Source organism: Phocoena phocoena, chromosome 4 (assembly GCF_963924675.1).
Source record: "Phocoena phocoena chromosome 4, mPhoPho1.1, whole genome shotgun sequence".
NCBI lineage: Eukaryota > Metazoa > Chordata > Mammalia > Artiodactyla > Phocoenidae > Phocoena > Phocoena phocoena.
This window is the reverse complement of record NC_089222.1, coordinates 12,532,315-12,547,224: the sequence shown is the minus strand read 5'-3', so window position 1 is coordinate 12,547,224 and position 14,910 is coordinate 12,532,315. Positions and strand designations below refer to the sequence as shown.

The 14,910-nt window shown below is 51.6% G+C and overlaps 1 protein-coding gene across 1 annotated transcript in view; it reads right to left on the bottom strand.

Annotated features, from left to right (window-relative positions):
• The window catches only part of SH3BP5 (SH3 domain binding protein 5), a 79,092-nt gene that overhangs the window by 39,913 nt on the left and 24,269 nt on the right, over positions 1–14,910 (bottom strand). The window contains exon 3 of the mRNA XM_065876749.1: positions 11,200–11,328. Within this exon, the coding sequence (XP_065732821.1) occupies positions 11,200–11,328 (129 nt within the window). The remainder of the gene's footprint in view (positions 1–11,199; positions 11,329–14,910) is intronic.

Here is a 14,910-nt window from a genome sequence, read left to right as displayed (position 1 = left end):
GAGAGAACTTAGAAGACACACCATGATTTTCAGAAACAGAAAAGGCCCATCACCTTCTCTGCAGTACAGTGCTTTGCCAAAAGGCTGTGGAAGGCACTTGAGGCCAGTAACAAATCGATGAACACATGGTATTTTGTTTATTTTACTTCCATTTAAAACACTTCTTCAAAGTGAGGCTTCCTAAAGCCCGCTGATCACTGCCTTAATTGAAGCAAAGAGGCACCCTTTCCTCTAGTGCCTAAGGAAGTTCTAAATGGAAACATGAATAAACAAGCAAATGAATAAATGATCAAACTAATTAAGGCACTCGAGGATGGGGAAGGAGAGAGAGCTGGAGGGAGGCTTACACCCGGCAGCGCAGGGAGGACAGCTGGGGAGCTCACCTTCTGGAAGGTCCTTCAGAGGAGACCCAGTGCTGCGGCCTCCCAAGAGGCCCTTCGGAATGCAGCGATCAAGCTAGGGAGGGCCAGGGAGGGACAGAAAAAAATGTCAGCCTCAGGCACCTCTCTTAGGAACCTCATTTCCTCCTAGAAGCACCAAGCTGAGTGCATTTTAGTCATTTGGAATCCTAGCACAAGTGCCTGTCCTGTACCTGCCAGGTGGCAAGGTGGGGACCACAACTCTCCACGGCTCAGCGCTGTAACTTCAGGAGCCCCGAGAAGGGGCGGCCGACTCTGAAACTACTTTCTCCGCCTGGCTGATGACTCAGACCACAGCTTCCCTCCTCAGCAGGACTGCCAGATTTAGCAAATAAAAATACAGGACTCCCAGGCCCATTTGAATTTCAGATAAACAAATAATCTGTTTCAGTGAAGTGTGTCCCAAGGTTTACATGGGACAGAGTGATGCTTTAAAAAACGATCTGAAATTCAACTTGAACTGAGTGTCCTGTATTCTGTCTGCCGACCCTACCGTTAGGGCTTCAACTCCACAAGGATCTTTCACCAGGCAGAAATGAAAACTCGTCTATGGCCTGGACTCCTCAGCACCTCCCTCTTGGTGTGATGGGCATGGTTCCCTTACACACATTTCAAGAAGCTCCCCCTGTGTGATGAGCCCCAATCAGAAAAACCCAAGCTATGGGAGTTTTTCTAAGCAGAACTACTTGAACATCCAAAGACCATAAATCTCGAAGCCTATCAGTCATCCACTTCTCAGCGTGAATAAGTCCATCAGATTCTCAGGGGGAAGTTTTCCTAGAAGGGAAGGGGGGACAGGAAGTCACACTGGGAAGGGGGAGAGAAAAGGAGGAAAGTAGGGTGGGCAGGGGGTGTCCCCAGGCGAGGAAAGCTAAGTCAAAACGTTCAAGAGAAACATCACCGCTGGCTGGGGACCAAACCCTGTTGCCTGGCAACATAAGAGGCCTACCCGTGTTGACAAAACTGGTAGCAAAAATACATCCCATACTCTGATTTTCTTCAACTGAGAAATCAGTCACCCTGCTGCTCCCTCTAGGGAATGCCAGTGGTTTACAGGAGGGGGAGGGAAGGGCGATCCATGTGGAAGCAGCAATTTCATTGATTTTATTGATAATAGACGGAAGGGGGGATGGAGGCGGGGGAGGGAAGAAAGAAAAGAAAAAGAGAAACATCCAAGGAGCCTCATGGTTTCAGATTCGGGACAGAACTCCACATCCTGCTTTCCCTCCAACCACTGTCCTGCGGTGACAAACCACATCTGTCAGCTTCAAGCAGCACTTATGGGAATCAGCCAGGCCTCAGCAAAAGGCCACTGAAAGGAAAAGGGGACTGTCCCTGAGAAGCCCCCAACAGACTAGGCATCGGCGGGGGGCACGGGGGCAGCACCCCCAGCGTCATACTGCCCCGCTGAGACCCTGCTGGCCACCAGGCAGGAAGGGGTCAAATGCAAGTGGTCCTCGCACCACAGAAGAGAAAACCTCAGATCTGCCACACTCCCTCTCCAGTCATGGGAGAGTGGAGGATGCTGGAAGCACGGCCAGCCCAGCAGGAGGGGCAACGGCTCCAAAAGGGGGTGGGTCCTTCTGGAAGCCTCGAGACCTGCTCTATGTCAGGAGCCTTCACCCTGGGTCAGAGGCTGCCCCTCGTCTCCCCACTGACCCCATCTTGACACAAGATTCTAGGCCTCCCAGTGTGGCTGCTTCTTCCCTGGAATCTCCAGCCAAGACTGCAAGGCAGGGCGGCCCTGCGGGCCAAGGAGGGTTAATAGCATATCCCCCTCCTGCCGTAAATCACCAGAAACTCTGCTTCGGGACAGGTGCCCCCATCACCCAGCGGCCTGCCCTCAGCCCGGGCGCATGGGTGATGCAGTTCCCAGGAACTGGCCCGTGGCCGCCCAGTGGGAATGTGACCAGGATCACAGGGACGGACGTCACTGACCCGGCCCTCCTCACGCAGACAGCTGCCACCCAGGCAGGCACAGGCTCAGCAGAAACAAAAGTGACCAGGAAAGAGGGAGGCAGGACGGAAGTGCACTCAGGTCCCAGGAGGGGAAGAAGTTTCAAGGGGCCACCAATGACTCGGCGAGAGCCTCCCAGGTGCCCCAGGGCAGCAGAGGCAGGGAAATAACTGCAGAGGAGCCCAGCATCTCCCCTTAGCCCTACGAGTTGAGTATTTCTCTTACCTGTTCCCATAAGACGTGTCAAGACGTGGTCAGGTTTTCAACAGTCCCTAAATACTGTCAGGGTGCCAGCACCAGGCTGCAGGCAACAGCCAGAAGCAGGGAAATGGGGGTTCAAATCTTCGCTCCTCTCCACGGGGTCTGTGGTCTGGGCACGTTCCCTTACCTCCCAAAGCCTTAGTTACCGTCCCCTCCGTGTGATGACAGTAATGATACCATCGTCTGGCCACCTTCCGTCAGGCCCCAGGGGGTTCATGTCTATAAGGGACCCACCCCTGCAGGCCCAGGCACCCCACAGATCCGAATAAATGAGGGCCATGGGAGCCCCTTGAACAACCTTTCTCTAAGCCTCAGTTTCCTCCTCTGTAGAAGGTTTTTTTAAAGTACTGCCCTTCTTCCCTGGTGGCGCAGTGGTTGAGAGTCTGCCTGCCGATGCAGGGGACACGGGTTCGTGCCCCGGTCCGGGAGGATCCCACATGCCGCGGAGCGACTGGGCCCGTGAGCCATGGCCGCTGAGCCTGCGCGTCCGGAGCCTGTGTTCTGCAACGGGAGAGGCCACAGCAGTGAGAGGCCCGCGTACCGCGTAAAAAAAAAAGTATTGCCCTGGTGCTTGGGAAAGTGCCTGGTGTACAAAGAGCGTTACAACAACCCTCCTTCCCCTCCATCCTTGACCTCTGATGGCTCTGTCCACATCCTGTCTTCCCGGAAACAGTCACCTCTGTGCTGTCCACGCCCAGAGCCCCCCTGCAGCGTGCCTGCATCACTGTGGGGCTCCCACTCGGGCACCAGGTGCTGCTAGAACCTTCAGGGGAGGAGAAGCTCACCACCTTCTCCCAAGGCTACACCTGACTGCGCTTCAACTGCCTGCTGCCTCTTCGGGTCACAGCCTTGGAGTTCTCATGACTCACTCTTGGCAGCTGGTTAACCACTGAATCCGATCCAGCCCCCTCCACGTCCTCCCAGATCAGATCACAGCACGGGAAAGGCACATGTGAAGGCCCGAGTGATGGTCTCTGGGCTGCGAGGCTTGTTTTCTCATCTGTATTATGGGGACACGTGGTGCCTGAGACACCGCTGGACCTCCATGCGGAGCTGCCACCAGTACGAACCCAACATGTGGCATCAGTGCCCCATCAGTCTCTCCAACACAACCTGAGCCCACACACAAGGGCCACCGCGGCTACTCTACCCAGGCAGGAGGCTAGGCTGAGGCTGCACCCTCCCTCATCGGGCCATGCGGTTCCCTCCCTGCCTGGTCCTTCAGCTGCCCGAGGCCCCACCACACAGCCCCAGAGCTGACGGACTCAGGCCAGGTCCCGTCCATGCCGGCTCCACCCTCAGATTGCGGCTCCTCTGTCCTTTACCCAGACTGTCTCATACTCAGGGGCCCAGGTGTGTTTCCAAAGCTTTACACACATGCGCACACACCCCGTGACCTCACTCCACCGGCCTCCTCCACACAGTCTACACCTGTGCCATCTATACCTGTTCTCTAACAGATGTTCCTCCCCACTGGGCTCTCCACTTGTTGAGTACGTTGATCCTCATTATTCAATGGATTCCATATTTGTGAATTTGCCTACCCGCTATGATTTATTTGTAACCCCAAAGTCAGCATTTACTGCACTTTTGGAGTCATCCACGGACCAGCCCAGAGAAGCAAAAAAAATGTGAGTCTTGATGTGCACGATGCCAGCTGAGGCCAAGCAGAGAGGACCCCCTGCCTTCTGTCCCGGCTGTCAGGTTGCAAACACCCATCCTTCTCACGGTCTACTGAGTGCCATGTTTTTCACGTTTTTGTGCTTTTCATTGGTGGTTCCTCTCTAAGGTGGCCCCCAAGCCTAGTGCTGAGTGCCATCTGGGGTCTTCCCTAAGCACAGGACAGCTGTGACGTGCCTTACAGAGAAAATACGTGTTTTAGATGAGCCACTTCCAGGCGTGAGTCATTATGCTGTTGGCCATGCGTTCACTGTTAATGAATCAACAATACAGTACATTCAGAAAAAGGAAGAGGAAATGTGCAGATCCGTACAAGACGCTGCTCCAGTAAGCGCTAAGTCAAGTCTGTAGTGCAAGATGAAGCCATGGAAACGCGGCTAAATGTGTGGCAACAATGCCTGAGAGGTCACGACAGAAGCACAATACGGTGTGGGCTGAAAGCCAGAGAAATTTTTGGTTCCCTCACCCAGGGGCAGGGAAATGTTCATCCCTTCTGGGCTAGTGTTTCATTGTAAAGAAACATTGTATAGAATAAGACATACAGATTAAAGAAGGTGCCTTTAAAGAGAAACATACATAAAACAAAATTGTGTTTGATGAAATTGTGACCAGAGGCTCCCAGGAACAATCCTGTTTCCCTGGGAGCAATGCTTCACTCCATTTCTCAAATGAAGGGGGAAAAAACCACACACACACACACACACACACACACACACACACACACACACGAATCCAGATCAGTAACAAAGACTCTACTTTTGCCCAAAACATTCCATCCCACACAACTTTTATAAGACTGCTAAGAGGGGACTGTCAGCTCTACGGGACACAGTCTTTCTTCTGTTCTTGACAAGTGGCTAAAATAGTGCATGACACTTAGTAGGAACACTGTAAATATCTGTCGAATGAAAGAAAATAATGAATTAGAAGAAAAAAAATTCATGGACAAGTAGAGTATAAGCTGTATTCACATACACTTGCATTTTCGTCCCATCTCTGCAAAGTCCCAGGCTTCCTGTTCTCCACTTAGGGAAGGTCTTCTGTAAACAAAATCAACATCCAGATTTCCCAACAACAGAAGACTATGATAGTGATTAACATAAGAATTCAGGGGATTATCTGACATATTTGACTTACTCCTTTCATTGGAAACATGACTTCCCTTCCATTCAAGGTCCCCGCCATTCATCCGTTTGGGCTTGGAAGGCTTTCCATCAGTCGCAAGGTAAGTCAGCTATCCCCTCATCGTCATTTTCGATCCTCTGCCACGTTTTATCTTCACAAGCAACTTGGTAGGTACCCACCCTGCCTGGGGTCACCCTTCTGTCTCTACATCTTCCATATCCCCTCTCCCAGCCAGCAGAGGACTGTTTCTTCTTCCATCCACAGGGTATCTTTTTGCGGTGGTGTATTTGTTTTGTTTTTTAACATAGCAGATCCACCTTGGAGATATAATATTTGATAGAAAAATACATCTGGAATAATAACTTAACATTCATTTTCTTTCATCCAAATGCTTTACAGGAACTAACTTAATCACTGTGGTAAACTGCAAAAATGGCAGTAATACTTTGCAGGTATTTTTGCAGGTGGAGTTTATTTTTTCCCTACCTCTTTCTTTTGGACGAGCCATGTGACTTACTCAGACCAGCAGAACATTAACAAATGTGATACAAGCAGAGGCTTGGAAAGGGCTTGCCGTTCTGTTCCTAGAATCCCAGCACCATATGAAGAAGCCCACACTAGCCTGTTGGATGCGATGCATTTGGTCCAGCCACCCGACACCTCAGTTGACAAACGCTTGACAGATAAAGCCATCCCAGATCAGCCAACGCCCCAGCCAACCCACCACCTGACTGCACATTCATGAGATCAGCCAAAACCTAAGTTCAGAAAACTTGCCCAGCAAAATCATGAGCTAAATAAATGTATTAAGCCACTGAGTTTGGTTTGTTTCATAGCAACAACTAACTGATACACAATTCCATTTTAGAGATGAAGAAATTAAAGCACAAACATTAAGTAACCTGCAGAGGTCCCATAGCTATTAAATGGTAAAATGGGATTAAAAGCCAGGCAGTCTGGCTCGGAGGCCAAGCTTTGCCAGTGGTCCTACAGTTAAGTCAGCTAAGTTTCAAACATTTCCCCAACCACTTACTTCCCCCAAAGGAGGTTAAAGCACGTGGACTTACCTGGTCCCATAAACACAAAACGGGCAACCGTCAGCACTGAATAACCCTCACTATTTTGCATTTATGCTGCCCTTCAGGGTTCCAAAGTCTCCTGACACATTCCAATCATTTCAAAATCCAAAGGTCCGGGCTTCCCTGGTGGCGCAGTGGTTGAGAGTCCGCCTGCCGATGCAGGGGACACGGGTTCGTGTCCCGGTCTGGGAAGATCCCACATGCCGTGGAGCGGCTGGGCCCGTGAGCCATGGCCGCTGGGCCTGCGCGACCGGAGCCTGTGCTCCGCAACGGGAGAGGCCACAACAGTGAGAGGCCCGCGTACCGCAAAAAAATCCGAAGGTCCACCGATGGATGAGTGAATAGCAAAATGTGGTCTACACATACAGTGGAACATTATTCAGCCTTAAAAAGGCATGAAATTCCAACACAGGCTACAACATGGATGAACCTTGAAGACATTATGCTAAGTGACAAAAGCCAGTCACAAAAGGACAAACTGCACAACTCCACTTACATGGGGTACTTAGAGGAGTCAAATTCAGAGACAGAAAGTAGGACGGTGGTTGCCAAAGGCTGGGGGAAGGGAGGAGTGGGGAGGAGTAATTATTTAAGTACAGGGTTGCAGTTGGGAAAATGATAAAGTTCTGAAGGCGGATGGTGGTGAGGGTTACACAGCAATGTGAATGTACTTAATGCTACTGAATCGTGTACTTAAAAACAGTTAAAACGGTAAATCCTATGCTAAATACAGTTTACCCCCATTTTTTAAAAAGGAAAAAAATCACAAGGGTTGGAACAGGCAGTGATAAAATGACAGGCCCGGGGCCACTGTTGGACTAGTTAGAACACAGGGAGCAGAGAAAGCAAGAAACTGTCTTCCATTCAAGTTTGCTGAGTCATACGGGCTCCACGCCCACCCACCCCCCTTCAGAATGTCCCCCGCCACACACTGAAGGCCAGATGGGCTGGCAGATATGTCAAAGCCACCTTAAAAACAAGCTCTGGCTCACGGACAAAACCCTCAAATAAATCAAAGCCAGTTTCCTGCCCCCACCTGGCCCAGGAAAAAAAACAAGTGCTCTGCCCACTCTTGGCGGAATGTGGATTGGGTTTTCAAGATCACAGAACTGGATCCGACTCCTGGCAGGAAAGTGAGTTGACATCAGGAGTAAAGTCAGCGCAAATTTCTCATGATCAGACACAATTCCTACTGGCCCAACAATCACAAGTCTTTGTAAACGCTTTATGGAAAACCAAGCTGTAGAACTCTTTTCCTTTGAAGTCTCCGCTGTTCGCTGAGACTCTGGACAGATGGACAGGAGCTTTTCAGACATTATAAAACCATCACTACAGCATTACCTCTTCTTTTTTTTTTTTTTTTTTTAAAGGAGGTATACATCAAATATTAACAGAAGGTATGGGGACTTATTTTCTTCTTTTTGTCTATTTTCTGAATTTTCTACAATCTTTTTTTTAGTGAAACCAAAATCTAAGATCATACAGGAATTCCATCATCAAACATTAGCTCATTTAAGTCCTAAGGACACCTCAGGACTCTCACGGTCCGTGACCATCACTGTTTCACTGTTTTCAGATCACTGTTTCCACAGAGACGAGGATGCTGAGGCTCTGAGAACGCAGTGCCTCACGAGACACACGTGGAGGAGACGCTTTGACGGCATCTCTCAGAGACCATCCCTGCTACACACAGTCAGAGGAGTTTGTATATATAGAAAGGAAGGGGTGGGGGTAAAACCAGAGGAAGAAAACAGGAAGCCCCACTTGGCAGCCCCCTTTACCACCAGGAAGGTCAGAGACAGACTCAGCCTCCTGGCCAAGCCCAGACGGCCCACCGTCCGCAGAGATAAAAAGTGACATCCTCACCCAGCCTCAGCCTTTGAGTGCCCTTCCAGTTCCTCGGCCAGAGACCAACAAGGTCCCTTGGGGCTAAGGGGTAGGCGTCACGCAGAGCCTTTTCTAGCCTTCTTCCTGCCCACCTGCGAGAAGGCAGGAGTTTGGGGGGGGGGGCGGGTTTGCAGGCATAATGCCAGGCAGGATTCCCTCAACATTCATCCTGGGCTCTGCCAGCTGACAGAGAGTCACTCAGCCCCAGAGTCTGTATCGCCTGATGAGGCCTGATGACTCAGTGGCTTGACCACGGGACTCAGTAACTGCACGGTAATTGTCCTCACTGGCCAAGAGATGAGAGGAAGGCGCAAAGCCACACTTCACTGCTGCCCAGCAGTGGGACCCTCCCAACGTAGCTCCCTCCTACCTCTTTTTCCATCAAAGAGGATTGGGGTGAGGAACAAAAAGGGAGTGGTGTGAAATCTATTCCAGGTGTGTCACAGCCAACTGGGGACCCACCCACCAAATGAGATTTGAACGAACCCAACCCAGATGAAGCTGGATTTGCCAGTCATGCTCCTATCCCTCTGCAGAGAAGAAGTTGTGAGTAAAGCGGCCATGGAGAGGGAAAGCCCAGGATGCCAACGGAAGGCCGGGAGGAACACCTGGTCAACCTCATCATTCACTCATTGGTTCATTTGTTTGTTTCCTCAAGACATGAACACCTTCTGTATGCTGGCAGTGACCCAAACAGACCAAATTCCCTGTCTGGGAATTTGTGGAGTTTCACTACTATAAACAAGTAAACAATAACAGGTCGGGGATGAGAACTGCTATGAAGAAAAAGCCAATCAAGGAATGAGGGCTGGGGCGGCAGAGACGGTGGGCTGGCAGTTGTCATTTAAATGTTAGCCCAGGAAGGCCTTGTTGATAAAGTGACATCTGAGCAGAAAGCTGAAGGAGATGGAGTGGACCGTGCAAACCCTATGGTTAAGACAACAAGAAACAGGGGGAGCAGCAGGTTCAAAGACTCTGAGGTAGGAGCATATATGACATCCGTTCAGCCAAAGGAGGGGCAGGCCCATCAGCTGGGGCTGGTGGCTCAACGGCCAACCTCCAGAGGCCCCTGAACACAAAGGTCCCTTCCCCAGCTCTGCTGCAAAATCTGAGCTCAGGGGACCCCGTGGGGAAACTCCCGTGGGGAAGCCACTGCCGAGGCTCCAAGGGGATGCTTTCACAGACCACTATGAAATCACCCCACGGCATGGGGACGTGGATGTTTTTATATAGATATTTGTGTCCTCAAAGGGACCATAAATTCAAGTGTTGAAGACTTCCAGAAGAGGAGGTTTCATGACCTCCTCAGCACTGACCCAATGTTTACATTAAATTATCAGAAATTTCTCCTCAAACCTAACCAGAACCCTTCTCACTGCAAGGTCAAGACCACTACCACCCTGGGCTATGGTGGGTGAGACACATCGCCAACGTGGGGCACTTTGGAGGGAGGATGCCTTAGGGTTGGGGAGCTTCTGGGGACTGGTGAGCACCTTCTGGAGAAGGGCTCCTTCTCTCTAGAAAGCTGCAGCCTGGGTGGGGCCCCAGAGGGAGGCGGAGAGAAGGACGGCTGCTCAGGCTTGTTGCAGGCCAACAAGTCACGGGCACTTGGATGTTGTACAGTCCAGGGCAGCAGGACAGGGAAGGAAGGGTTTCGGGCAGCTGGTCTGTCTAGGAACAAAGGCCACATTATCTGGAAGGTTCCAACCAGAAAGCTCAGTTCAGCATTCAGAGTGCAAAACCCAAATACGTAGCTAGAATCTCAGCAGAACCACCAAAGCGTCAAGGGGATGAGAAATCTGAGGGGTGCACGGAGCGGGGCAAGGAAGAGGAATGCCCGAGTCCTGGCCCCTTATCCTCGATGGCTCCCATCTTAACACATTCCTGGGGCTTCGCTTCCCAAGGGCTCGCTTTCCCATCGCCTCCCCCCAACCGCCCCAGCCCAACAGCACACTGCACACACACAGTGGGGGCCTGCCGTGGTACCTGCACTCGCTGAGTATCTGCTTACAGGAAGAGACCCTGGGAGGCGACAGCATCTTCTGTCACATCACACACAGCAGGGACAGGAACTCAACCGGGACCAGCTCCTCAAGAGTCACCTGAGCAGGAAGCCCCAGTGTGGTCCAAGGGGTGTGAGAGCCCCCAGCCCAGGGCCTGGCACACAGCAGGTACCACCATGTGTTGGGAGCTCTTTTCCTTCCCATTCACGGGGCCTGCATCTCAGGCTGGGAAGTCCTCGCATCGGTGACGATCCAAGGAAGACACTCTGAAACCAGCAGCCCCGGCGGTTGCCTGACCGCAGCCCCTCTGCCGCCCCTTTTCTGGTCTTGGTTCCTCTGTTGCCTATTTGGGCTCTCAGGACAAAGAACCAATGTTCCAAGAGAAGCAGATGGCTAATTTCTCCCAAACCAGGGAGGAGAATACGAGGGAGGGAGTGTTCCTCCTGCTGTCCGACAGGCAGTCATCAGGGAGGCAGAGGACAAGCCCAACGTTCTAAGCACTGCCTCTGGTCCGGCCGCCTGGGAGGTGGACCTGGGTACCAGTTCCAGCAGTAAGGCAGCGCCCACTGGTAGGGGCATCCAAATGCCAACACGCTCACCCTACTAATAGTACCAAGAGCGGGAGTGAAAGCAACCTGTGGGGGGGAGGTAAACAAGGGGCTGACTCCAAACGCACCTGTGGACAAAGCCACGGCTGTCCCGTGCCCCTGAGCTTCAGCAGGAGGCCCACGAGTCAGAGGTGCGCCCATGGCGCGGGGTGGGGTGATGGGCAGAGCAGGAGAGCTTACCTGCCTCGCCACCCTCCGTGCCTCCCAGTAGGGCTTCGAGTCTTCCACAGCTTTGCCAATTTTCTTCACCAGCTCATCCAGTTTCACCGTTGCCTCAACAAGAACAGAGCGGAACTTCTGACGAATGTCCTGCAGACAGGAAATTGAGGACACAGTTCAGGCTTAAGAAGGAACGTGCGGAAATCTGCTTTACTTAACCAGAAGCACCCAGAAGGGCCTCCACTCGGCCTACAAGCCCCTGATTTCATGCCTTTACAAGACGGTGTCTAGAGCACTTCCACGATGCTGGAGTGTCCTATGAGCTGCAATGGTCAGTATGACAGCCACTGACCACACATGGCTACTGAACACTTGACATTGACTAGCAAGACTGACGAACTGAGTCTTTAACTTTCATTTTAAGTAACTATATTTAAATGTAAACAATGTGGCCAGTGACTACCTCATTGGACAATGCAGGTTAGACTGAAAGGCTCCATCCAGGGGAAGATGCCCAGTCCGGCCACACCTGGCAGCTTCACTCCCTAATGACGGCACCATTTGCTACACTCCCATGATGTCCCCATCCGTGTAACGTGGTCAACATTAAACAGCGGGTACAGATTTCCCACATGCCAGACCCTGTGCTAGGCCTTGGGCTTGGTCCCTGCTTTCAGGGCACTTCCTGTCTGGTGGGTGAGGGAGGCATTTACAGCCCAACCCAGCGAGTCTGAGCCAGGATGGGACCAGTACAGGTGCCGTGGAACCCAGGGCAGAGAACCTCACCGGGCCAGGTCAGGCGGGCAGGGGGAGGGGGACGAGGTTAGAGGGAGACTCGCAGGAAACTTCCAGGGGTTACTATCTGCACAGAAGCCTGAATCATGGATGGGCACCTGGGGAGGAGAGAAAATACTGAGTCCAGAGCAGGTGGCAGACCAGTGCCCACCGGGTGGGGGGAGGGAGTAGTGTGGCGTTTTCCAGAGACTGAAGGAAGCTGGACGTCTGGAATGCAGAGAATGGCTAGAGAAAAGGGCGGCCACCCCTCCCAGAGATGCCACGAGCAAGGTGGCCGGCATAAGAGTTTGTGAGAGAAGAACAGGCAGGTGGGCGGTGCCAGGGTTAACCACATTGTGAAAGTCAGGAAACCAGATCCATGGATGCCACAAGGAGGAAAAAAAATTAAAAAGACAACATTTAGTCCCAGGTCTAGGAGGACATGTTGGATGGTCGGTGAGGGCTTCAGAGACCCCACGTCCCTCCCCTCTACTCCTCTGCCCTCGGGCACTGGCCTGTCACAGCCATGCCTCAGGGTGCGTGCGTGCGTTTGAGAGCAGAAGTGGGTGCCCAGGGAAAGAGGAACAACACATGATCACCAGCCATGGGGCGGCCCCAAGAGCAGCCGGCCGCACTGCTGGTAAAACATGTGTGCTCTGCTGGCTACAAAGGGGCTGCGTCACTATCTGAAAACTATTTCTAAACATAAAATTATACGGGCCTCTTGGGCCAACAGGATGGCTCATGGGGGTGAGGAAGGCCCTGATCACTTCTAATTTCCTTTCCCCCATCATCTCATACCGTGGGTTTTCTAGATGGGTTTGAAAGTGCCAGCGCTGCAGCATATGAAGACGTGGCCTTTGTCTTGTATGGGAGCTTCTCAGCTCCTGAGTCCCATCCTACTTCTAACAGAGGCCTTGGTTGCTTCCCCCAGGCCTGTATCCTCCTCATTATCATAATTTTCTCTGCCTTCCCTCCTATCTGGCCAGGCTTGCAGTCACGTGCTACAGCTACAGCTGCCGAAAACAGAACAAGACTAGGCTTGTCCTCCAGAGGACGCGCCACAGATGCATGCAGGCCGCCAGGGACAAGCAAAGCTCCACCGAGCTTCTGTTAGACTTGACTTCCTGTACGTGGGAGGTAACATGTTGTCTAGAGCTCGGGATTTGTATCAGAGAGATGGATCTAATCCTGGTTAAACCTCTTTCTGTGAGGCCCCCGTCAGGTAACTTCCTTATGAATAATTTTTATTACCTATAAAATGGTGACTTTCCATCTCATAGGGAAGGCTGTTGGAAGGAATAAGAGAGAATGCAAACATAAAACACGTACTAGTTCCTGGGCACACGGCAGGTATTCAATAAATGCACACAATTTTTTTCCCCCGGCATAAAAAGAGACCCACGATCCTATTAAACACCACCAAGGGGGTGGCTCTGAGGCAGGGGGAGCTGACGTGAGGGCGGGAATAACCTGCTACCATGTGGGCAGAGGCTTGGCAGATGCACCTACACACATGGCTGAATCCTCCCACTCAGCCCCCTGGTGGGGGAGGGGCCAGCACCACGTCCAGACCACAGGTGGGAACACCAGCGGCCAAATCAGTCAGCGTGTGACCCAGGGCAGGTCATGCCATCACTCTGCACCTCCTCTGGGAAATGAGAACTGTGCCCCAAACCAGTGGCCTATGGGCCCACAGGCTTAGGGCCTTCAGCCGCTACGCTGTGTACTAAATGTCAGGAAAAATCGTGTACTTTTTTAAATGCAGATGCTCACATTTCTCGTAAAAAAAAAAAAAAAAAAAAAAATTTTAAATCAGATGATCTGGCAAAACTGGGCCCCCATTCCTACTTGGCAACCCCTGGCTAGAAGTAAAGGAGAAGACACCCCTTGGAGACTGTCCTTTCCAGTCCCCATGTCCTGTGCCTGAGCCACACCCAGCCTGCTTCACTCACTGAGCTCCCCTGCCAGGCCCTCAGAGACTTCTGATTTGCCCAGAGCTATTCTGGGCACCAGTGCATATAAGCCACCTGCTTGCATGAGGCGGGTACAGGGAACAGATGGACAGTTTCCCTCGGGGCAGACACTTACAGATGCTTTCATTCCATCAGCATATGCAGTCACTAACAACCTTACCACGTAGGTGCTGTGGTTGTTCCTTTTTTTTCTTAATTGAAGTATAGTTGATTTTCAATGTTGTGTTAGTTTCAGCTGTACAGCTCAGGTGTACAGCACAGTGATTCAGCTATACATGTATATCTATTCTTTTTCAGATTCTTTTCCATCATAGGTTATTACAAAATCTTGAGTATAGTCCCCTGTGGGTGCTATGGTTGTTATCCACATTTTACAAAGAGGGAAACTGAGGCACAGAGCAACTAGGTAGCTTGCCGAAGGTCACAAAGCTGGGAAACAGCACAGCCAAGATTTAAACTCAAGCGGTAAATAAATAAGCACCGTGCAGTGTGATAAGTACTAAGACCTCAGTCTACACGCTGCAGTGAACACACAACCAGGAAGGACACACCCAGAGAAAGCACCATTCCAGCCAGGCCTTGGATGGAGGAGGATTTCACCAGACAGAGAAGGGGGCATCGGAGGACCAGCAAAGCGAAGGGTGGCAGGTGGGAGGGCTGGTGGGACGGAGGAAGGAAAGGCACGTGGGCCACACTGAGGCCTTTGAACTCTATCCCACACGCAATGGGAGACAGGGTGGGTTTCTCGTGTGAGTCTCATGCCTGTCGTCAGCAATGCTTGAAGAATTCTCCACCACAAAAAACAAAAGTTCGCATCGTTCCCTGGACGGCATGTCTGTGAATAGATCTTTCCTAGCTGTAACAGTGTAAACGCCGAACACTGACTACAACGCGGTCCTGCTGGGAGGGACGGGGGTGGAGGAGGACACAGGAGGAAGGAGACTAAAGCCTCATCTTCCATAGGGGGTGTCCGCAGATAAGA